Below are 24531 nucleotides of genomic sequence, written 5' to 3'. Positions count from 1 at the left end.
AAAATGCCCATTGCAAAGCCTACACCCGGACCGGTTACCGAGCCAGTGGACGGGGTAGGGCCATGGGCGGGCACTGAACCAGGAGCTGAAACAAGAGTAGAGGTGGAAACAGGGAAGGGTGCAGAGCGGGGAGCCGGGATGGGACTAGAGGCAGGACCAAGGGCCGGTGCAGAGACAGGTATAGAGGCGGGACCACTGATTGGAATAGAGACGTGACCTGGGATGGAAAAAGCAGGGATGAACACAGAGGCAGCCATGAGCTCAGCTTCAGCCAAGCTGGACCCACACACATGGTCAGAGACTGCAGACACCGCCATGACAGCAGCTGCACTATCAGACATACTGACAATCATTCCCTCAGAACCGTCCATGTTACTCACAGTCCCAGGTTTGTGTATGTCCTGCGGCTTTACCGCAACTCCTTTCACAGTCCCCAAGCCAGCAACCCTTTCCATTACACTGGACATCCTTTCCAGCCGGACATACACTGCTTTTTCCCTCTTTTTTGGCCTCATGGGTTTGGGACAGACATCCATTTCTGGGTCAGTGTCATCTGAGGTAAATGCAAACTTCCTTCCCTGTAGTGGAGACTCCAGTTCAGTAATGAACTCCATAGCCCCCTCCTCCTCACCTTGCACCACCCGAGCTGCCCAGTCCTGCTCAGGCTGCCTGGGAGCGATGGGAGCAGACTCTCCTACCACATTTCCAGTGGCCATAGCTCTGCTATCTTGCTTGCTCCCTGCTGCAGAGCCCCCTCCAGCAGAATCAGACGAATCTTCTGAAGAAATAACACCACCATCATGGCTCCTCATCACTGCTACTGACTTATCTCTTGCTTCCTTGAACCTCTCCTCGTTTGCGTATTTCTCTTTCAATGCACCACTCGCCTCCTTCAGTGTAGCCACAAGGACCACTTGCAAGCAAACAGCTTTCTCCATACCTTCCAACTCTGGCCGCATGGCCTGCCGTTTGGTACTCCAGACTCGGTCGTAAGTCGCTTTGAAACGCTTTAAGTCCATCCTCATCTGGACTAGCTTTTCCTCCTCTCTCTCAATTTTCTTCACGTGGGTCACCACTCTCCCCCGGTAATCGGCATAGGTCTCTCCAGCCTTAGGGCCCCTTGCCAGGTCCTCCACGGATGTCCTAGGACCGATACTAGTCGCTCTACGCAGGGGTCCACCACCCAAATCACGGCCAGGCTCGGCCATGGTAAAGCAGGCTAAAGCCCAAAATTGAGCCCCAGGTCCCAATTGAGGCCTGCTGGAGCTCTAGAGAGCACTCTCTCACCACACACACCTTGCTGTAACTCCGCACAACAGGAAATTGGAGCTGCAAGAAGTTGGATGTTCCCAAAGTGCTGTATCAAAGCACATTAATAGAAAGTTATGTGGAAGGGAAAAGTGTGGAAGAAAAAGGTGCACAAGCAGCAGGGATGACCGCAGCCTGGAGAGGATTGTCAGGAAAAGGCCATTCAAAAGTGCTGGGGACTTTCACAAGGAGTGGACTGAGGCTGGAGTCAGTGCATCAAGAGCCACCACACACAGACGGATCCTGGACATGGGCTTCAAATGTCGTATTCCTCTTGTCAAGCCGCTCCTGCACAACAAACAACATCAGAAGCGTCTTACTTGGGCTGAAGAAAAACAGACCTGGTCTGTTGCTCAGTGGTCCAAAGTCCTCTTTTCTGATGAGAGCAACTTTTGCATCTCATTTGGAAACCAAGGACCCAGAGTATGGAGGAAGAATGGAGAGGCACACGCTGCAAGATGCTTGAAGTCCAGTGTGAAGTTTCCACAGTCTGTGTTGATGTGGGGAGCCATGTCATCTGCTGGTGTTGGTCCATTGTGCTTCATTAAGTCCAGGGTCAACGCAGCCGTCTACCAGGAGATTTTGGAGCACTTCATGCTTCCTTCCGCAGACGAGCTTTATGGGGATGCTGACTTCATTTTCCAGCAGGACTTGGCACCTGCCCACACTGCCAAAAGCACCAAAACCTGGTTCAATGACCGTGGGATTACTGTGCTTGATTGGCCAGCAAACTCGCCTGACCTGAACCCCATAGAGAATCTATGGGGCATTGCCAAGAGAAAGATGAGAGACATGAGACCGAACAATGCAGAAGAGCTGAAGGCCGCTATTGAAGCATCCTGGTCTTCCATAACACCTCAGCAGTGCCACAGGCTGATAGCTTCCATCCCATGCTGCATTGAGGCAGTAATTGCTGCAAAAGGGGCCCAACCAAGTACTGAGTACATATGCATGCTTATACTTTTCAGAGGTCCGATACTGTTCTATGTACAATCCTTGTTTTATTGATGGCATGTAATATTCTAATTTTCTGAGATTGTGGATTTGGGGTTTTCATGAGCTGTAAGCCATAATCATCACAATTATGACAAATCACAGCTTGAACTATCTAGCTTTTGCATATAATGAGTCTATCTTATATATTAGTTTCACCTTTTAAGTTGCATTACTGAAATAAATGAACTTTTGCACGATATTCTAATTTTTCGAGTTTCACCTGTAGAACTATTTAAATATCTAGCACAAATGTCTAACAATACATACATAATAAGACAAAAAATACAATAAAAATTAGTTAAATCAATGTGAAAGTAGTGCTAAGCAAATCATTTAGAACAAAAATAGTAGTAGTGTACCAAGCAACACTTCAAGTAATAAATAAATAAATCAATTCAATTCAAGTTCATATTATCCATATAGATATATTATGAAGATACTTGAAATTGCTTTTTATCAATAAATTCTTTATTTAAAGAATTTTATACAATGTACAAAATGAACTAATTCCTTGCAAAAAAGACAAACTTATCCTAAACAGGGATATATTCAAAATATATAAGGCATCTAAAATTGAACCTGGAAGAATTAATGTTTGAAACTACCATTAAGCTCCATGCCTTGCAACTAGTGATGGGCTGAACACCCCCGTTTGGTTAGCGATCAACTTCAAACAGAGACAATTTACTGAGCAGTATCTTGCCGCATCTGAGTAAAATAGCGCATGAGTTTTTAATTAAGTCATGCTGTATTTTAGTAGTGAAACATTTATTAATGTTTCAGCTGTCAGCGGGGTTGCGTGTTGACAGCTGAATGTAAAAAGAATTGTCTGCATTACCCGACAATTGAAAAAACAAAATTAAAAAAATGGCATGGGGTCCTCTCTTCCATCCATACAAAGCCCTTCGGGTCTGGTATGGATTTTGAGGGAACCCCCCCACTCCAAAATGTAAAAAAAATGCCGTGGGGATCCCCACCAAGATCCATACCAGACCCTTATCCTAGCATGCAGCCTGGCAGGTCAGGAAAAGGGGGGACGAGCCCTCCTGAACCATACCAGGCCACATGCTCTCAACATGGGGGGTTGCTGTGGGGCAGGAGGGGTTCCCCCCAAAGCACCTTGTCCCCATGTTGATGCGGACAAGGGCCTCTTCCCCACAACCGTGGCTGGTGGTTGTGGGGGTCTGCAGGCGGGGGGATTATCAGAATCTGGAAGCCCCCTTTAACAAGGGTGCCCTCAGATCCCACCCCCCTATGTGAATGAGTATGTAGTACATGGTACTGCTACCCATTCACAAAAAAAAGTGTAGTGTATAAAAAGGCAGGATACATTTTTTGACAAGTCCTTTATTAAAAATATTTTTTTAAAAATGTCCCCCGAAGTAGATGCAACGTCAACCACGATGCCCACCACCACTACTGACTCAAAAAAAGAAAAAAAATCTGCTCTACCCTCAACGCTGGCTCCCTCTGTCTGACAGCTGCACTTTGATGAAAGTTCTTTCATAGGATGTTGATTTCACAAGGGGCGACATCTTCATGCCCTGTGATTGGCCAAAGCATTGCACCTGACCATAGGTCAGGTGCAATCCTTGGCCAATCACAATGTACTGTCAGGGCGCAGTGCATTCTGGGGTGAGGCAAGCAAACAGCACAAACGTACTCGAACATTCAACATCAGTACTTGCAATCTTCAAACCTTTAATTGACCACATTTCACAAGTGTAATATACATATTGTATGCACAAACATATATGTCTAACATATCTTTTTTTTTCAACAGAGAGAATTTTTTGAACGTCTTTATGTTATGTACACAGTTGGATACTCCATTTCATTTTGCTCATTAGCAGTAGCTATCTTCATCATTGGATACTTCAGGTACGAATTCTAATTTTCTAGATTCTACAAATACAGCTTATCTATTCTAAGAAACTGTTTTGGCTGATCATTTACAAAATATCCTATTGAATAATACATAGTTCAAAGTATAATCATTTATAGCAGGGGTTCCAACCTACAGCTTGAAGGTGAAACTGTCCTGCTGCAAGAGTATACCTGGTCTGTATATCTGGTCTGTATTCTAATGTGGAGACTGGTGCATCCTTTGCAAGCCAGTAAACTGTGACTCTTCCCCAGTCAACAGTGTAGATTTTCCCCTTCACTTTGCTTTGGTTGGATGATAGGACTGCCAGCATCCTAACAACAAATGATGCAATTGCCCCACCGCCAGTAATTATAGGAGGACTGGACTACCCCTAATGAGACTTGCTCCACCTCCTGGCTTCCACCCTGCTACTGTGCCACCTGAGAGGTAGGGGGGAACTCTGCTGTGCACACATGGATGTGAGGGGGACTCTGCTGGGCACTCCTGGGTGTAAGGGCAGACTCTGACACTTCTGGACATAATGAAGGACTCTTCTGGTCGGTTCTGAATGTAAGGGAGAAGTTATTTTTCAGCTTAAATTATGCATTAATTTATTAAACCTTTTTTTCAGACCATGAATATTTGTAAAATATATGGTGTGGCTTTCACACTGAAAGGTTTAGAGACTGTGAGCGGTTGAAAGGTGCAGGCACAATCACGTACCTGTATGTTGGCTTATTCTTCTGGTTGCTGTATATGTATATACAGATATACATGGCATGCATTTGATTGGACGCAGCATGAATTTGGCATCTGATTTCAGCCAATGATTTTGGCTGAAGTCAGCTGATTAGCTCTATTCAATCACACAGAGTTTTGTATTTACAAAAACAGAGAACTCTGTCTACAGGGAACAGTGATCTGGCAAAGCAGGGAGAAAAAAACAGCCAGATAGTAAAGTAAATGCAGCACATTACACATTGTTAAGCACATAATTAACCCCATTGATTGCCCCTTAGATGTTAATTTCTTCCCAGCCAGTGCCATTAGTGCAATGCCAGTGTACAATATTTTCACTGATCACTGTATTAGTGTCACTAGCAACATCAGTGTCAATTAGTGATTAGTGTCAATTAGTGATCCTCCCAGATAGTGTCTGTAAACTCTAGATTACCTGCCTCCCTATCACAGTCCCACTATAAGTTGTTGATCACCGCCATTACAGTATAGTATCTATAGCTGCATAAATTCCAGTATTTTTTTTTACCAAAAACATGTAGCAGAATACACTTTGGCCTGAAATTTATGAAGAAATTAGATTTTTTTTAATCTTGTAATGGATATTATTTATAACATAAATGAGAAAATATTGGGGTTTTTTTCAAAGTGCAGTTCTGAATAGTAAAAAAACAACTGGAGTAAAACCTTCCGGACGTCAAGTGGCTAAAAGCTGTAGTTGGATTAAAAGAAAAAAAAAAAAATCCTTGTTTTATATTTCTCAGATTTGTATATTTTTTGAAAAGTTTTTGCTTGAACTTCAGTTTTTAATAGGACTAATAAACCACAACCACAAGCTAGATATTTGGGTTGCAATGTATTGCATTGGCGAGTGTGACAGGCTTTGCTGTTCACATGCAGCCACGGCATGTAAACAGCTCACTCCAGCTATAATGGATGCTCGGGGGATGTTTGGTAAAACCATGGCTCAACTGCTTGTTTTTACTGCAACCCTTTGTGAAAGATGCCATAGTCATATCCCAGCAAATGTGTTCTGTTGTGCATATATCTGCTTTATTAGTATTGCAAAACTTGCTAGGCTTCTTATCAACATACACCAAGCAGTCTCACACTGTACTTTGCTCAGCCACTGCATTGTTTTAACCACTTGCCCTCCTGAGGATTTACCCCCCTTAATGACCAGGCTATTTTCTGTGTTACGATGCTGCTTTATATTAACTGACAATTGTGTGGTCATGCAACGTTGCACCCAAATGAAATTTACGCCATTTTTTTCCCACAAATTTCTTTCGGTGGTATTTGATCACCTGTGCATTTTTAATTTTTGTGCTATAAGCAAAAAAAGACCGACAATTTTCAGAAAAAAACAATGTTTTGGACTTTTTTCTATTAACATATCCAGTAAAAAAATCAAATTTCGTCATAAATTTAGGCCAAAATGTATTCTGCTACATGTCTTTGCTAAACAAAAAAATACATGTAAACTAATTGGTTTATGTGAAAGTTATAGCGTTTACAAATGGCGGTATAGATAATGAGATTTTAATTTCTAATAGTAATAGTGGCGATCACCGACTTTTAGCATTTTAGCGGGACTGCGGCGGACATTCTGACACTGGGGGGAACTAACTTGGTGTCACTGACACCCCAGTGAAACCAAGACAGTGATCAGTGCTAAAAAAAAAAGCACTGACACTGTGCTAATGACACTAGGCAGGAAGGGATTAATGTGAGGGGCGATCAAAGGGTTAACTGTGTGCTGGGAGTGTTTTACTAAGGGGCGGGGGGTGTGTTCTTCACTGTAAGCTCACTGATCGGGATGGCTGTACTGTGCTTACAGGGAGGAAGATTGTTTGTAAACAAACAATTTCCTCCCTGCTGGAGATGCTCAGTAATCACCAAGCGCCAGGGACTTGGTGATTGACATCCATGGCCACAAATGGCGGCCCCTACCCGGAAATGCAGAATGACATGTATATGTGATCCTGCGCACAGGTGCCGCCTGGTAGCAGTATGTCTGCTATAAAGAGGTGCTTAAGCTGTTAATATGCAAATGTGTTGCTTCTTGTATAAAATAAACAACCGCTTAATTGTGGTCAAAAAACTTTGATGAGCTTGGATTCAGTCCAAACCCAGAAGTCAGCTATGTTGATGGGCTAATGAGCTGCTGGTAGAAGATTTCCAACTTCACAGCTGCACATATACAAAGGGGTGGGGATACTCATGACTTCATTGACCTAATATGAAAAATTACATTGTGACCATATTAGGTAAATTATATCACAAGCATCCTGTCCCCTTTGTTACATGCAGGTGTCAAGCAAGGACCACCCACAGCTCTAGCAATCATGCTTCTTGCAGGTTCAGGTACATTTCCAGCTCACACCTGCTTCCCATCACTGGGTTTACCATGTAGTTACAGGAGTCTGAAGGGACTGAATTCCTAGGTAAGGAAAGGAAGCAAGTGACCCCCAGAGTGAGCCTGAAGACCGAAGTGCAAATGCTGGCTCATCCTGCAAACAAAATGTTTCTGCTAGAGATTTGAAGCTTTGGCATGCCCATTCAAGCGATGAATCATTGGTTAGGACCTGCTGACAGCAGGGAGGGGGAGTGTTGGTGCAAGCGGGCCCTGATCCTAGAAACGTACAGGTACAAGTGGTTAAAATAAAGTGTAGTCACCTCTTTTTACATATTTGGCATAGTCTTTGTGATAGCAGGGGATGACTATGGACTGGTCCAAAAAAATACTTCTATAAGGATTCACTTAACGGTAATCTCCAGTTAGAAACATTATCAGCTGGCAGTATTGGTGCTTTCATACTATATTACAATATGCTGCTTGTTTCTTTCCCCGTTGTGTAATCTCTAAGAAATCCAGTATGCATTATTTAAGTCAGGGCTTCATTCTTTGTGACATCTGGGTTGTAAAACCAGTGGCCACTATGCTGTGCATCCCTCTAGCCATTTATCGTCTCTTGCCCCACTGTAGTTTTTACAGCGATCATTAACATAATTACTGTATGTCCCCACTCACTGTAGTGGGAGTACTCCGGAGTCTGAGACTTCCAGTCTGAGCGGGCACAAGGCTGACAAGGTTACAATATCTATGTTGGTGTGACTGAAAAACAGCCCTTAGTACCAATTCCACACTCTGCTTTCCCTCAAGTTCACTGAAAATGGTGCCTGTGACTTCCAGCATTTGCCTTTGCATAATGGGAAATGTTTTCTTTCCTTTATGGATGTGACTACAGCAGGATATAAAGACCTCCTTGTGTCAGGAAGGAGAACTCTTTTCCAAGGTGTATCATGATGTCACTGGGCTGAAAATCTTGGACTGCAAGAAAAGCAAGGAACTGTGAATTAAACATTGTCAGTAATCTAACAGAACGTAGGGAAAGGGATCTGCATTTGCAAAGCTAGTTAGATCTTGGAATTCAACTTTGAAGAAGAGTCAGTTGAAAGAAATGTAAAAACATGTGTACATTTTCATATTCATCATATAATCTACCTGTGAGGACACAGCTGGCCAGGAGGGACAGCACTAAGCATGTGGTGATATCTGCAACATGGTGAGCTAGCCGACAAATTGGAACAAAGCTATTTGAATCTCTCTGAAGATTACAGAGTCTGCAAAAGGAGTGCTTTTCACCCTTAGATCTCACTTTGAGCAGCAACCTGGACAACTGGAAAGGATGTAAGTTCCCTTGCAGAGTGAACCTGGAGACTTAAGGGCAAATTTGCGTTCTTAATGCAGATGGAATGTTTCTTCCTGTGGGGCTCCTTGGCTCTGAAGTTCTCTGTTGGATAAAGAAAAAACAAGCACCAACGCTTACATGGTTGCGGGGTCCCCTCAGGATCCTGAAAACTACAGTGAAGAGATAATATGATATACCTTATCAGGCAGATTATGTGACAGACATCCACATCCTGGGACACATTTGTAAAAGGAATCAGCAACATCAGTGTGATTATACCAGCTATTCAGGTTTCATACTGACCTGAACGAAAAAAAATGATGGGATGTCATTCAGTATCTTCAATAATATATTTACTTCCTTGGTATATTTATTTTACCTTATACAAGCATCTTAATATTAATATGCATTTTATAGGGAAGGTTAGTCAGTTACATGACAGTTTGAGTAATGAGCTCTTTATGTCAACCAATTTACCCTGACATTTGTATTTTCTTCTTGATGGGGGACTTTTATGATAGAGACCTCATGTTGTTTTCTGCTTTTTTTGAAGTTATATATTTTAAGTACCCCCCATTGAGTAAAAAGTAGTCTTATGCCTTTTAAATTGACTGAAACCCCCAAGGCTTACAGTGAACAGACATTTGTAAAGAGATTACAGTAAGACACTTTAAGGATGACTAAGCCTTAGCCCTGCCTGAATGCATCAAATGGCTGTTCAAAAGTCCTTGCAGATTTGTACAAAGCTAGCCAATGGAACTTTGTTTCACTCTTCAAAACATTATTAAATGACATTTCACTTCATTGGTCTGAGACTTAATAGAAGATATTGATTTTGTTTACTCCATTTAGTGTGCTGGGTCAACTTCCCCGTTAAGTAAAAATTAGCTTTATAGATTTTAAGTTGACTGGAACCCCTGAGACTCACAGTGATTAGTCAATTACAAAAAGGCTGCAACAAGGATGACTAATCTTAGACCTACCTGAATGTGTCAAATAACTGTTCAACAGTTACTGCATACTTGTACAAAGTAGCCAATGGAACTCTGTTTTATTCTTCAAAACATTAGTAAACAACATTTTACACTCTATAATATCTAGGAGCATTGAGGTATTTCTTTATTGTAGAGATACATTTAGTAGACTATTGAACATTATACCTAAAATGATTTACTGATACCATGTTCCCCAGTTTTCTGTCCAATAAATTTAATATATATTTTCTATTATCCCAATGTTTTATTTTTAGTTGAGGGGTTTAACAGTGGGTTTCAACACTAGTTCTAAGGTTGAACCTTCATCAGTCTCTTAAATGTTCTAGTTTATAGGGGATGTTCTTGATCTGTGGTGGATTTTTATATAGGACTTTTATAATGATTTTTCAAAACAAACACCAGTTATTTTGAATACTTCAGTTTTAGGTAACTGTAACTGAAGTAGTAAGTTGAATGACCTATTGAAGCATGTTCACTTTGCAAGGGAATTTTCACTTTGAAAAGGTATGGTCACTTAGCTTGGTGAATCCATATTCACTTTTACTTTGGAAAGAATATCCAACCATATAGAAATAAAATGAAAAAAATATTGTTTTTTTAGTTCATTGCTTGGATTAATGAGGTCTGTAAAGCTTCACAGTATGCAAAGTATGCATGCTCTACTCTTTAAAGCTTGAGTTTAGTTAAGATAGTGTTTATTTTAATCTACAGCAACAGTCATATATCCTACCTCAAACAAGCAAGAGTGAACAACATCAATTACTCTAGCAGCACTCAATCTATCAACAAATCATACCACCTCCACCAACTTGTGAAGAAAATGTGCAACTAAATAGTAGGCAAATGTCCTTAATGAAAAAGTCCATAAACCTTAGCTTCTGGAACTCTAAGAGAGGTTCGCACCACGATTGTGCTTTAGGTGAAACACACTTCCCTACTGCCACTGCACTCACCGCTAATTATTGCCTCTCATTACTGATCGGCTCAATGCACTCAAACAATTTATGGTAGCAGAGGATCCAACACTGTTTAGCAGTCCATGTTAAGCTGGTCTGCATTTCCACTAAAAACTCAAGCATAGAGGACATACAACGCTCCTCATAGTGTGATCCAGTATAAACAAATTTATTAAAAAGTTAACAATACACTCACAGAGATAAAACAACTTATAGCTCATCAAATTGGGACTTACGTTCCGGCCAAAGCAACAGTGACATACTGCATCTCACTGGATCACCAGGATTTGCGTCACATCCGGTCATCGTTCTGACGTCACTTAATATTGCCGTATAGTCACGTCCTGACGTTTCGTCCTTCCGACTTCATCTGATGGTGTTCTGAGATGACAGTGTCAGTCAGTTAGTGTACATCCCAGCAAGCGTCTGTTAGTGTCAGATTGCCCGCCACACTATCACAGTACCACTAGAAGTCGCTGATCACTGCCATTACCAGTATAGTGTCAAAGCTGTGTAAATTCCAGTATACATGCCATAATTTGTAGATGCTATAATTTTCACACAAACCAATTAATATACACTTATTAGGATTTTTTTACCAAAGACATGTAGCAGAATATATTTTGGCCTAAATTTATGAAGAAAATAGATTTTTATTGGATATGTTTAATTACAGAAAGTAGAAAATATAGTTTTTTTTCTGTCTGTTTTTCTGTCTTTTTTCATTTATATAATAAAAAATAAAAACCCAGTGGTGATCAAATACCTCCGAAAGAAAGCGCTACAGTTTTTGTGTGAAAAAAAATATTAAAAATCTAATTTGCGTACAGTGTTGAACGACCAAGCAATTACCAGTTAAAGTATCGCAGTGATGAATAGCAAAAAAATTGTTCTGGTCGTGAAGGGGGTAAAACCTTCCAAAGTGGTTAAAGTGAAAGTAAGTAATTTCAAGAACAGTTTCCATTATGACTTATAATGAAGTTATATTGTGATTTTCTTTTAATGTACTTGAATTTACAATGATGTAGATATATATTTTCACAGGAGATTGCACTGTACGAGAAACTACATCCACATGCATCTGTTTGTTTCCTTTATGATGAGAGCTGCCAGTATCTTCATCAAGGACAAAGTGGTTCATACTCATATAGGAGTGAAAGAATTGGATGCAATGCTCATGGGTGACCTTAGAAGCATTATGGTTGCTCCTGTTCTGGATAAATCACAATATGTAAGTCAATTAATAATTTTAATGCTTCCTATAGTTTCACACTTATACCTAAAACCCAACTCCAGTCAAAACATTTAATTTGTTTTGGATAGAGCAGAGAAGGGTTGCATACTTTGTCAAGTTCCCAATGTCCTATTGGGGATATTTCCTCTTACTGCATGTCAGGTCAGAAAGGGAACACATTTTTAGTAGAGTGAGGAAGGAAATAAACAAAATAAATTTTGATATAAAATAAAAGTTGCCCAGCATACTGTACTTACCTGCTAGCCAGAAAAAAAAAAAGAAAATACATTAAATAATAAAAGCATCACTGGCTAACTATTTGCATTAAAAACAGGTTTTGGCTGCAAATATTTGCAAATATACACTATATTGCCAAAAGTATTGGGATGCCTGCCTTTCAATGCACATGAACTTTAATGGCATCCTAGTCTTAGTTTGTAGGGTTCAATATTGAGTTGGCCCACCCTTTGCAGCAATAACCACTTCAACTCTTCTGGGAAGGCTGTCCACAAGGTTTAGGAGTGTGTCTATGGGAATGTTTGACCATTCTTCCAGAAGCGTATTTGTGAGGTCAGGCACTGATGTTGAATGAGAAGGCCTGCTCTAATTAATCTCAAAGGTGTTCTATCGGGTTGAGGTCAGGACTCAACAGTACCTTGCTGTGTGCACTGTTGCGCAGTCATGTTTTTACAGAAAGGGGCCATCCCCATACTGTTCCCAGAAAGTTTGGAACATGAAATTGTCCAAAATGTCTTGGTATGCTGATGCCCTAAGAGTTCCCTTCACTGGAACTAAGGGACCAAGCCAATCCCCCCTCCACCAAACTTTACACTTGGCACAACGCAGTCAGGCAAGCACCGTTCTCCTGCTAGCCGCCAAACCCAGACACGTCCATTGGATTGCCAGACAGAGATGAGTGATTCATCACTCCAGAGAACATATCTCTACTGCTCTAGAGGCCAGTGATGGCATGCTTAACACCACTGCATCTGACATTTTTCATTGCACTTGGTGATGTAAGGCTTGGATGCAGCTGCTTGGCCATGGAAACCCATTCCTTGAAACTCTCTATGCACTGTTGCTGTGCTAATCTGAAGGCCACACAAGCTTTGCAGGTCTTTAGCTATTGACTCAACAGACAGTTGGCGCTGTGCTCTTCAGCATGCGCTGACCCCACTCTGTCATTTTATGTGGCCTACCACTTTATGGTTGAGTTGCTATTGTTCCCAGTTGCTTTCACTTTGTTATATTATCATTAATAGTTGACTGTGGCATATTTAGTAGCAAGGCAATTTCACGGATGGACTTATTGCACAGGTGGCAACCTATCACGGTACCACGCTTGTGTTCACTGAGCTCCTGAGAGCAATCCATTCTTTCACAAATGTTTGTAGAAGCAGCCCGCATGCCTAGGTGCTTGCTTTTATACGCCTGAATCCAATGATTTGGAAGGGTAGCCCAATAATTTTGGCAAACTGCCTCTGATGCACATCCACAGAAGGCATTCAGTGTCGCCATGCAAAATCCTGAACCAAAAATGGCTACCACTCTAATCATTTTTTTTTCCAAATGAAATTGTTTTTATGTTTTTGTTTTAAATAATAGTTTATTGAGTAAGAAAGCAGAATACAGTACATAGTTATACACAATACTCTACTATATCTATTTAAAATGTAAAATAATTATGTTCTTTTCCACACTGAATTTCAATTATTTCTACTCCTAATAATCTGAATGATCTTGACATTTGTAAACACAAATTCCACACATTTACTTCCATGAATTCTGTGACACATATTCACTGTTAATGACCTGTTAGTATGTACAGAAATTTACAAATTCTACTGACTGAACTATGGAGGTGCTGTGAGCATTTGTTTCAAGAGGGAAAGTCAGTACAGGAATCATTGCTTGGGAGCACAAAAGCACCATGAGATATATACTCCTTAGAAATCAAAAGTGAACAGCAGAGAAGAACTTGAAAAGCATACAGGGAATCCAGGAAGTTGATGACAAGGAAGTCCAACAGATAGACAGCGCTCATCACATGAAATTAGATTTTTTTTCAAGTAAGCTTATATTGGATTGTTAATAATAACTCTTGTTTGTATTGCTATTACAATGCTGATCTTTAAAAGTGCAGGCTACGACCATATAACTCCTTAAGTACAAGTGATTACAGAATGGTCTTAAACAGGATAACTACCAGTCCACTACAACACCAGAGTATCACAGCTGAATATACTGTACATCCTTATGGAATTGTGCACTAAACCATAGCAAAACTCAACAAACAATAGAAACAAACCTATTTCTTGGTGTGCTAATTGGTATGCTTGGGCTTGATGTTCGAGTTGAACATCGGGTGTTCGTGTGTTTGGTGAACACACGAATGGTAAGAGCACCCCACAATGCACTGTGCTCTCATAATGCATTGAGGGCCATGATTGGCCAAAGTAATGCACCACAGGTATGGTGCAATCCTTTGGCCAATCACAGCACAATGCACTGTGAGAACCACGATTGTCCAAAGTCCACATCCCACACTTTATAAGGCTGCTTACACAGCAGCCATGTGTAGTGTGTTACTGGAGTTTAGTGGAATAAGTGGTGTGTTAGGGGACAGTGTAGTGTAATCAGTGTAGTGCGGTGTTGTGAAGAGCAGTGTAGTGGTGTCAGTAAAGTGTCAGTGTTTTTTACAGCATTTCTGTGTCACTGCTATAGTTGCTACTCCTTCTGTAGCCCCACCATCATACATGGAGGAGTCACTGTAATTATTCAATCATAGTGTCAGTTCCATGCAGCTGGAGGATGCATAGCAATTTGAATGCTACAATATTGGTTTCGAGGTTGAGGAAGGGCGTGCCATGAGCCTAGAGAGAGGGGGTGTCAATGAAGGGCAAGACATTGGCAGTCATTTTCCCCTATCCGCAGCATATTGCCAAGTTGGCTCCAGCGACAAGGAGGGAGGGGATGATGAGGTCACTGACTGTACTTGGGTGCCTTAGAGAAGAGAGGAGAAAAGTGAGGAGCAGGCACAACTCCAATGAGGCAGGATGTCTTCCAGGGGCAGGCGTAAGGGCAGCCACCCTATTGCATCACCCAACAGAGTTCCACAGGTGCAGGGCGCTGCTGATTTCCAAAATTTCATTGGTGTGGGCTTTTTTAAACACTTGTGCAGCAGACTGTAGGATTGCTGTTTGCACTCTCTGTCTGAAGTGGCTGAAGCATGGCCAAAACACCAGCCGCTTGGGCACCTCATGCTTGACAAGACATATGATGACCTACCATGCAGCCCATTGGCAACAGCACCTGAAAGACCCACATTATAAAAAAGTACAGACTTCTCCTTGCTCCTCATCTGGGATCTCTACCCCTACTATACCTCAAGACTTCTCAACAGCCTCCACCGAGAAGAATGATTGTATAGCAATGGGTACCACAGGTCCCAATCTGCTAGCCGTACACCACCTGTTGATTTCACCAGGCAAATTTTGCTACCCCAGTTGCTGAGCTGTAAAAAAAGGTCCACATTACTGCTGACATGTGGTCCAGCAGGCATGGTCAGGGATGTTACATTTCCTTCACAGCGCACTGGGTAATTTTTCTGGCAGCTGGGAAGGATGCAGGACAGGGTTCAGCGCTGGAGCTTGTTCTGCCACCATGCCTCCAAAAAGCTGGTAGTGATTCTGCCACATCTGTCTGCTCCACCCACTATTCTTTCTCTTCCTCTATGGCCTCTTCTGCTGAATTTTCCTTTGAACCAGCAGTGCTCCCTAAGCATTCAAGGAGCTGTGCAATCAGTCAGGCTAAAAGATGCCATCCGGTGCTTCAGCTGGTCTGTCTAGGGGACAGGGACACTTGACAGGGACACTTGACACATGTTCCATGCTTAGCACACATCCTGAATTTGGTGGTGCAGTGTTTCTTGAACAGGTACCCAGGCTTACAAGATCTTCTGAGGCAGGGCAGAAAAGTCTGTGGCCATTTCCGGTGGTCATACACAGCCATTGTTTGGCTGGCTGACATTCAACGGGAATTCAACATGCCCACCAACCGCCTCACTTGTGGCATGCCCACCAGGTGGAACTCAACATTAGCAATGCTGCAGCAGCTGCACACACAGCAAAGGGCCATCAATGAGAACCTGTATGAGTATGGCACAACTACAGGTTCAGGGAAGCTTGGCTTCTTTTCACCACGCCAGTGGTTGGTCATAAAGGATGCATGCACTTTTCTGTCACCATCTGAGGAGGTCACAAGAATGGTGAGCTGCGACAATGCATGCATCAGTGACACTATTCTGCTAGTCTTCCTGCTGGAGCGCACTCTGCGTGGAATCATTGACAGGGAACTTGAGGCAAAACAGTGGGAGAGAAGGAAGAGGAGGACTTCCTTTCCTCAAGGCCCCATTATGCAGATACCATTCCTGCGGGACCACAGAGCAGACAGGAGGTTGAGCAGGAGGACTGTAGCAGCATGGAAGTACAGGATAACATACAGAAATCTTTAAGGGATGTTTTTCAGTCCCCAGAAACCCAGCCAGCAGTAGTAAATGGCTGGAAGGATATAGTTCCTAACACTGTCATCCTCAGTGACTCAGAGAACTCAGAATCTCATGCCTCAAACGTACACTGCATGGGCTCCCTGATTCTTCAAAGCCTGTGAAAGGACCTGAGGATTCGTGGTATCAAGGAGAAGGATCATTACTAGATGGTAACCCTTCTTGATCCATGTTACAAGGGTAAAGTTGCAGAGCCCATCCTGCTTTCACAGAGAGGGCAGAGGATGATCTTCAAGACGCATTGAAGAAAAATGTGTGTAACACCTTTCCAGACACTGGGAGGTTACCATTTCCTGGACAATGTGTTTCTGAGGCTTCGTTCGCTCAAAGGAAGAGTGGTGGAGAAGGCAGCTGGCTGACCAATACCTTTAAAAATTCTTTAGTCCTCAGAGCCCAGGGCTGTTAGGTTTAAGCACCCATCAGAAGTGTCTGCATCATATGGTGCGGGATTATCTAGGAACAAGAACAGACATGCAGACCTTTCCAACTTAGGATCCACTAGGTTACTGGGTCTTGAGGATGGATCACTGGCCAGAATGTGCTCAATATGCAGTCAAGCTACTGGCCTTTCTTGTATCCACCGTGCTTTCCGAATGGACATTCAGCTCTCCTGGAGGTTTTGTGATGGATAAAAGTGTGCGACTCTGTTGACCGACTGACATTTATCAAAATGAATCAGTCCTGGATCAATGATGCTGATGCTGATGTAACTGATTAAATTTGTTAGGGATCTGGGATCCCTTGAAGATTGCCTATGAAGATTGCCTATGCTGCCTATCCTATTCCTGAATCCTGATTATGCTATCTTCCAACAATGTTTTTGTTTTAGGGCACCACCAACACCAAGACCCAATATTTCTGAACCTGTTTGACAGGTACATGTAATTTTAATTTTTTTAAAAATGTTTTCTCATTTTTAACAGCAGGGCCCATTCCTGCTCCCCAGCAAGAGTAACTGTGAAGGGTTACAGTGTTCAGACACCACCATCACCCAAGGCCCAATTTTTCCTCACCTGTGTGACAGGTGCATTTCATTTCAGTTTTTTTAAGGAAGTGTCAATTCCTTCACTAATCCCGAGTAACTCCAAGGGGTTACAGTGCAGAGGCACCAACACCCAAGGCCCATTTTTTTTAAAAAAAGTGTGTGGGATTCCCCCTAAAAGTCATACCAGGCTCTTTAGGCCTGGTCGGACTTTTAAGGGGAACCCTGCGTCCCAAATATGGTGGAAAAAAGTGAAGTGCATGCCGGGGGTTGTGGGGGTCTGCGGCAGGGGACCCCTTTAAATAAGGGAGCACCCTGATAATGCCCCCCTTGTGAATGAGCACCCATTCACTAAAGGGTTAAATTGAGAAAAAATAAACACACCAGACTTTTGAAAAATTCCTTTATTGAACAAAACCAAAAACCCCCAAAAAATGGTTCCATTGTTGTGATCTACCATCAATCATAGCGTCCAGCATTGTCACGGTGATGCCGATTTAAGAAAAAAATGACGTCACTGCTAGCTCTGGCTAATTGTTGATGACAGTTGCTTGTCAGACGTAAGCAATTGGGCCAAACTGTTTACATCTGACCCACAAATGTCAGATTGCGGCGAGTGCGGACGGGTTGGCGGGCATTGTTTTTTTTTTTTTTTCTTTGGTGAGTCAGCATCATCAGGACAATGCTGGATGTCTTGATTGATGATGGATTACAATGGTGCAACCATTTTTTGTTTATTTTAATATACGATTTGTTGTTTTGATTATTGTTCAATAATGGAATTTTTCAAAAGTCTGGAGTGTTTATTTGTTCTTAGTTTAATCCTTTAGTGAATGGGTAGGGGTACAAGTACTCCTTATTCATTCAAAAGGGGCAGCAGCATTAGGGTGCTCCCTTATTTAAAGGGGTACCCTGATGCTAATAAACCCAACTGTCTGCAGACTCCCACAACCACCGAGCAAGGGTTTTGGGGAAGAGCTCCTTCTCCCCGTGCTGAGGGCACATAGCCTGCTAAGCCACAGGGAGGGGGGTGCTCATTCATCCCCCCTTTCCTTGCCTGCCAAGCCTGTGCTGGTAGGAATTTAAGAGGGCCCCATGCTTTTTCCCTCCATTTTATAGGGGGTGGGGTTCTTCTTAAAAGTCCTACTAGGTCTAAAGGGCCTGGTATGGCTTGTAGGGGGAACCCCACTCATTTGTTTTCTAAAAATTATTTTACCGCACGTCAGTTTAAAAAAAGATGCCAATCCTGCTGCAGCAATGGATCAACTTCAGTACAACCAGCCTGACCATAGATGATTTAAATCTTGGCTGGTCCCTGCTGATTCGACCAAGATTTGGTCTATGGTCAGCTTTAGTCTTCTGATTAGAGTGAAGCTGGGCGTCATTTAATCGAAAAGACTGGTGACATATTATGGCAAAAAAGAGGTATTGCAGTAAGCAATACCATGCTAATGGGCCCATTTGGACTTAGGTTAGTTTTGAAGCAATTTGCATTAACACAAAGTATGAACCACAGTGCATTGTAGTAGCATTCATTTTTAATGAAACTTAAACCAATAAATCAATGCACTCTCACAATTACCATATTGCACATCAAACCAAGAGCAAGGCCCCCAACCCTCTTTTCTTGAATTGCACTGTAACTGTACTGTCTTCCATTATTGGGAAAGTGCTGCACAAACTATTGGTACTATATAAATTCTGATTAATAATAATAATAAAAATACCATGTATTGTGGTATTCATTGGCATACAAATGTTTTAGAAAAAACATTAGCTGTACTCTGCTGTTTTGGCAACCCTTTGAAATGATTGTTACCTTAAGACAACACACATTTAGGTAGATACATTTTAATGTGCACTAAATGTTTATTCCATTCTATAATCCTGTCATATCTGTTAACATAGCTTAATGTTAATATTATAGTTTTAAGACATGGTAATGTTGCTTTAGGAATTATATTTGATATAATATATGAGAATATTTTCAGTGAATTACCATGTACTTTTTTTATACATCTCCATTAATTAACAAAGTCTTTTTTCTTTCTACTCGCCAAAAGAAAAGTTAAATGTCTATTCTGACAGTTCTTACATAAGACAATTAGATATACAGTATGTATTTTCCTTGTATGATGCTGTACAACAAAAGTGTGCCCATCCAGCTGTCTCTGGAACAGTTGCCACGGGAATATTTACAATCCCCTTTTGTTCAGGCAACAACTGCTACATTTTGGATTTTTCCATCACTTCTTCTGGCAAGAGTGCAGTGAATGGAACTTGAGCACTTTAAGCATGGACAACAATGCTTCTGAAACCTAATTATTGGAATCATACAGATTGCATTGTGTATGAGCAATAGACATATGTGAATATTCCCGTGGGACTGGGGAAAAAAATGTGTAAATCAGTGTCCAGGTAATATCATCCAGTGCCCAAGGCGACAATGACAAAGTGCAACCCCTCCATGTTTATTACTTTTATTACTTACAAGTCCATGTCAGTGAACACCTGATTGTCTTCTGCAACTGGAATCCCACTCCAAAGTGCCACTGTGCTTGTCTGAGCATCACTGTGCAACTGGAGGTCTGCAATTCGGGTTTCACATGGACTCAGAAGTGCATAATAACATAGTAGGACAGGGGCATTGCTAGGATTGTGAAAGACCTGGGGCACCCCTGGGTCTTTCACAATCATTAAAACTCTGAAGTGAGCAGTGGATGTTGCCACACTGTGTGAACAGTGGGTGGGACCTACATGCTTTTTTGGACACAGACTGTAGATACAACGCTAAAACTTTGTCTGAGCCTACCCTAGAGAAGCACTACATTAAAATATGTTCAGACTACACAGCAACTAGCAACTGTTGCGATAATGAACACTTATGTAAGTATGTAATTCAATACAACATATAGAGTACAGGGGTCAGAAATATACCACATACAGAAGGCAGTTGACAGGAGTATGTCATGTACAGCCCAAACTACAAATGTAGTGGGTAGTAGTATTTAATGTGCAACCCAGTGCACAGAGTGCAGTACTCAAGAACATACCACATAATTCCATCATGCAGCACTCTCTAGTTCAGTCCCGAGAGGATGTTACATACTTAAGTATTTAGGATACAACAGTACTATACAACAACACATACATAGTATGGTCAGGAGTATGTAATATGTTATATAATTCTGACTGCTGCAATCTGTGCTATATCTGTACTATGCAGTGTCATATGTTGCATACTCCTGACCTCTACTACTTGTATACTGCACTATACATTATATTATCCTGAGCCCTGTTCTCTTTACACCAGGCTGTATGTTACATACTCCTGACCACTGCACTCCTGCCCAGTGTACAAAGTGCAGTGGTTAGAAATATGTAGCATATAGTCTAACATATAGAGTGCTGTAGCCAGGATTATACAATGTGCAGCTGAGAGTGCAGAATGAAGGGTTCAGGAATATGTATTTTACACCCCTAGTACAAAGTGTAGCACCTAGGAGTTGAATCCAGCACCAATTAGCATATAACATACAACAGTAAGGGCTATGTAACATATAACACCGCATACAGAGCACAGCAGTCAGAAGTATATAGTATAACCAGCACATTACAAAATCCCAACCGCTGCCTTACATATTCTTGACTAGTGTGCTGTGCTGTCCCCCACTCCACCACCACCACCACCCAGCTTAAGTCTTCCCTAGTAAAAACCTTTCCCCAGCAAACCCCTAAAAAAGCACACACCCCCTTCCCATTCACCTTTGCACCTCCTATCCAAAGCTCACTTAATGCAGTGAAAACAAACATGGCAGGTGGCCTCTGCACCTGGGCACCAGACAAAAGATGGCATTGAGGGTGCAGATTACCACATAGTGATCCTCTCATGTGCACGGTCTCTGTGTTAAACAAACACCCTTTTGGGCTGATCCATTTGCTATATAGTAAGCTTGCAGTAAGAATAAGAGTCGTCATGAGCAATCATATTAGCTGAACACTTTTCTTTGTGAGTAACATTCTGTAGTTGGGTGTGGTGCCATCTTGGCTACTACATTACAACAGGATAGCCTAAGCTCCTTTAAAAATGAATCAAGTAACTAGTAGTATATCATATTTGTCTAGCATTATATTTAACTTTTTACATGCTTTTTATTTTATTTCCATTTAGTATAGTCAAAAATAAAAATATAACCATCTCTGAATTTCTTTGTAGGTTGGATGTAAAATTGCTGTGGTACTGTTCATTTATTTCTTGGCCACCAATTACTACTGGATACTCGTTGAAGGACTTTATCTGCACAGCTTGATATTTGTAGCATTCTTTTCAGACACTAAATACTTATGGGGCTTCACACTCATAGGATGGGGTAAGCCAGCTTTCTTTTTATTCATATGACTAATCAATACAGTCCAGCACAGAGGGTCACAGTATTTGAACCATGATGAAGCTAAAATATTAGCTCCAGTAATCGCTGACAAGAGCTTAAAAATACCAAGTCTTTATTTGAATTCTGGCCCATACTATTGGCCATTGTGGTTTTAATATTGTATGCTTCTGATGCTGCTGAGTGCAGTTATGGAATGAAGTTTATTTGTATCTATATTTTGTGTATAAATGGTTTTCTGTTTGAAATTCTCATACTACTATCTGAAATACTATGAAACTGCTAATTATATGCTTTTGATGATGTTGACCGAAGGAGTTGTTTCATACTTCGGCTGTTTGATGACATTCCAAACTTTACCATGCTGTGCATATTGGGTGAAAAATAATTTTCCTGGCAATGTGTCTTGTCACATTTTATATTTGATATTGATATTTTTAAAATCCCATACTGGGCGCATCATGTTGGGAATCATTGTATTTTATTGTGAGTGTTCTGGAATCCATAGAAAATGATTTTAATATATATTCTTTCCCTTGCTGCTGCGTGCTACATTTTGCTTTATAGGAACAGATGAGGGAGATAATTCTCATGATAGAAACATTTGGAAGGGGATTTTAGATGTTTTTGAAGAAGTATTTTTAAAATGAGCAATATAAGGGAGTACAATGTGCTGTATTATTATTAGATTGTAAGCTCCAAGGAGCAGGGCCCTCCTAACCCTCTTGTATTGAACTGTATCATTGTTGTATTGTCTCCCTTTATATTGTAAAGCGCTGAGCAAACAGTTGGCGCTATATAAATCCTGAATAATAATAATTTTTTTTTTTAGACATGCAGCCATTTGTGTAAGCAACTGCTTTGATACATCAAGGGAATTTTAACTAGAAATTAGGAAAATTGTGTTTCCTGTGATAGGAGGAAGAGTCCTTAATAAAGACTAAATTCACCTTTTCTAGAAAATAGCTTATGCAATCAAGGGGCCCAGTAGATATTAAAATAACTGTGCAGTTTTGTGAAATGTTCATTAGTTTTATTGTCATACCTGCAGGCTATTTGGACCCTCTAGGAAGCCTGGCTGAAAAACCTACTGTTAGCAACCCCATGTCTGGGCTTATTGCTAGAACTTAAAAACCATTGGATGCTCACTTCTAGCAATGCAGGAGTGAAACGCTATGGCTTTCACATCCTAGCTACAAGCTAGAACATGAGGATTGCTAACTGGGAGATTTCAGCAAAACTTCATGAGGGACCAAAATGGCCTGCAGATATGACAATACAACTAATGAACACTTTATGGAGCTGTACAGTTTTTTAAGATCTTCTGGGGCCCCTTGGCTGCATAGACAATTTTCTGGAAAAGTCTTTTAACAGTACGATATTTGTCTTTTTAGGTATTGTCTTACCCAGTAGAATAAATGGAACTGAGCTGTCTTTGATGATATGATTCACTGACACAACTAGAAGCACACCTATGGCATTGCTTCAATTAGCTGCCTGAAGTACAAGACAAAGACTGATGCATTATTTCTTCTCTAGTCAGCTTTCTCCAGACCCAAAATCTTTTCACATTGAGGCACAGCTCCTTGGACTGGATATCACCCTTGCTTCCTTACCACTAGCAAAAATGCTGTTCTTTTAATTTTCCTAGCATGTGACTAGGTATTCTTTGCAAAGTGAAGTGTTACCTCAATTATTAAGCCCTTGCAGAATGTAACTGTATTTGTAAATTGCATCTTTTCTTTGTCGTTAGTAAATCCACCTCCCTTTGTCACCAACCCAGATTTATTTTGTGTTGAGAACATTTGTGGTTAAGGGATACCTGTGGCAGACGCAGCACCCTTTGGTGCCTTGTGCGCTGTGGCATTAGAAAATTATGCAATTGCTGTTTCTTTGTTTGATTAGATTGACTTTACTCTGTAATTCCTCCAATGCCGCTTTATGGATGCAGTAGGTTTAAAGAGCACACCGAATACTTTAGTTAACTTCTTTAATAACTTCAATCTTCTTCATATAACTGCTTACAATGGCTTGTTTCATTTATCTTACAGTAGCTTATTTCTTTCATATTACAGTGGTTTAATTCGGTGGATTATATCGATAACTTATTTTGTTCTGTATATTTCAATAGCTTATCTCGGTAGATTCGATTACATATTTCGTTAGATCCGGTGGAACTACAAGTAAACACACACAACAGTTTATACATACAGATCTACCTGCACTGTTAAACAACAGAGGAACACACAAGTGCATTAAATACCTATTTGGCCTTCTCTGCCTCCATAGAGCTTCTCTGACTGGAACTTGTCTGTTTCCTCTTCTGTCTGATGAGCAAGTGACCCTAGAAAATTCTAGCAGGGAGTTTTACACAGGCACAAATGTGAAACTGGCTGGGATTGGTTAAGGCTCTGTACAGTGTGAGGCTGGCTGTGATTGGCTCAGCTCTATACTAACTCTTAAAGGCATATTTTCCTTTCTGCTTCTGCTAACACAATGAATATATAAATGTCATAACATTCAAAGACATAGATTACAGCAATGGTTTTGCTTTTGGCCTTAACATATGCACATATACACTGTACAGAGGTTATTGGCAGGTTTGGTATATACATATATGTGAACCATATTAACAACCTAGGACTGGTCTTAGCTGGCCAGCTACAATACCTGTACTGGGAAAGTAAGAAAAGTGTCAATGTGAGCAGTCCTTCTAAAAATATTAGGTTCCTGGATGCTATTCTGGATCAGAAGTTTTAGTGCTATTGGATGCTAAGAACAAGTATACACATTAGAAGTGCTAACTTT

The 24531-nt window shown here is 41.2% G+C and overlaps 1 protein-coding gene across 2 annotated transcripts in view; it reads left to right on the top strand.

The window, feature by feature from the left end:
• The window catches only part of PTH2R (parathyroid hormone 2 receptor), a 477959-nt gene that overhangs the window by 235389 nt on the left and 218039 nt on the right, over window positions 1-24531 (top strand). For both annotated transcript variants that reach the window (XM_089672855.1, XM_089672846.1), the window contains exons 5-7: window positions 4088-4185; window positions 11600-11786; window positions 21552-21705. In XM_089672855.1, the coding sequence (XP_089528981.1) occupies window positions 4088-4185; window positions 11600-11786; window positions 21552-21705 (439 nt within the window). The remainder of the gene's footprint in view (window positions 1-4087; window positions 4186-11599; window positions 11787-21551; window positions 21706-24531) is intronic.

This window comes from Staurois parvus, unplaced genomic scaffold, assembly GCF_062004578.1.
Source record: "Staurois parvus isolate SC_StPar_1 unplaced genomic scaffold, SC_StPar_1.0 ptg000011l, whole genome shotgun sequence".
In the NCBI taxonomy this organism is placed as follows: domain Eukaryota; kingdom Metazoa; phylum Chordata; class Amphibia; order Anura; family Ranidae; genus Staurois; species Staurois parvus.
The sequence above is the reverse complement of the archived record's forward strand: the minus strand, read 5'-3'. Positions and strand labels throughout refer to the sequence as shown.